General features: G+C 64.1%; 1 protein-coding gene across 1 annotated transcript; it reads left to right on the top strand.

Annotated features, from left to right (window-relative positions):
• Positions 1-19: 19 nt before the first annotated feature.
• LOC104164663 (protein groucho-1) lies at positions 20-974 on the top strand (the record flags this gene model as incomplete). Its single annotated transcript, XM_009704056.1, has 3 exons — positions 20-85; positions 240-487; positions 827-974. Coding segments are annotated over 3 exons (462 nt in total), but the record flags the coding sequence as incomplete, so codon positions are not given.
• Positions 975-1,263: the final 289 nt, after the last annotated feature.

Raw genomic sequence — 1,263 nt, 5'->3', positions numbered from 1 at the left:
CTACACGGGGGGCAAGGGGTGCGTGAAGATCTGGGACATCAGCCAGCCGGGCAGCAAGAGCCCCATCTCCCAGCTGGACTGCCTGGTAAGGGGGCTCGGAGCAGCGCTCCCTCCACCGGGACCTGGAGCATCCCCGGTGCCCACGCAAGTGACAGCGGGTGGCTGCTGGTCCCCAAGCCCATGTCCGTCCCCGCGGCTTTCCCCCACCTCTAACGCGGTGAATCCTTCTCCCCCTCCAGAACAGAGATAACTACATCCGCTCCTGCAAACTCCTCCCCGACGGCCGCACGCTGATCGTGGGAGGGGAGGCGAGCACGCTCACCATCTGGGACCTGGCTTCCCCCACGCCCCGCATCAAGGCCGAGCTGACCTCCTCTGCCCCTGCCTGCTACGCCCTGGCCATCAGCCCCGACGCCAAAGTCTGCTTCTCCTGCTGCAGCGACGGCAACATCGCCGTCTGGGACCTGCACAACCAGACGCTCGTCAGGTGAGCCAGCCTCGGCCCCCGGCGCGGCAGGAGGGCTGGCAGCACCGGGGCTTCCTCTTCCCCGTCGTCGGGGTCTTTCTGGCCATGTTTTGCCCTGAGGACCTTGGGGACGGTGACAAAAAGCGCGCTCTCGTGATGCTTTGTCTGTAAGCGAGCGCGGCAGGCTTGGCCGGGCTGGGGCCCCTCGGCAAAGGATGCTCCCTGGGTGGGTTTCCAGGCGTGCTTGGTGCGGGGAAGCCTTGTAAATGCGGCCTGAGCAGCCCTTCCCTCGGAGCAACCGATGTGCTTTTTGCTAGTGTTCCCCTCGAAGGTTTGCATTATTTTTTTTGTTGTTCAAAGGCAATTCCAAGGCCACACAGATGGTGCCAGCTGCATAGATATCTCGCACGACGGTACGAAGCTGTGGACGGGGGGTCTGGACAACACCGTCCGCTCCTGGGACCTGCGGGAAGGGAGGCAGCTCCAGCAGCACGACTTCACCTCCCAGGTGAGCACGGGGTGCCCTCGGGAGCGGGGAACGTCCCGGCCTTATTGTGTGGCTCCTCGTGGAGACCCCACGCAGGGATTTATCCCTCCGCGGACAGCGGGGCGGCCTGCTTGGCAGCTGGTTGTTTCGTGGCTTTGGGAGGGGGCTTTTCCTGCTGGGCAAACGGCCGGCACGGACCCTGTCAGCTCTCTGCCTGGCCGTCCCCGCTGCTTTCGGTGTAACCCAGGAGTGTTCAAGGCAGCGAGACCTCCCTGGCTCTTCTTTCAGCTCCTCTTTCATCGCTTTGTCC

Source organism: Cariama cristata, unplaced genomic scaffold (assembly GCF_000690535.1).
Source record: "Cariama cristata isolate BGI_N322 unplaced genomic scaffold, ASM69053v1 scaffold30597, whole genome shotgun sequence".
NCBI classification, from domain to species: Eukaryota; Metazoa; Chordata; class Aves; order Cariamiformes; family Cariamidae; genus Cariama; species Cariama cristata.
The sequence above is the reverse complement of the archived record's forward strand: the minus strand, read 5'-3'. Positions and strand labels throughout refer to the sequence as shown.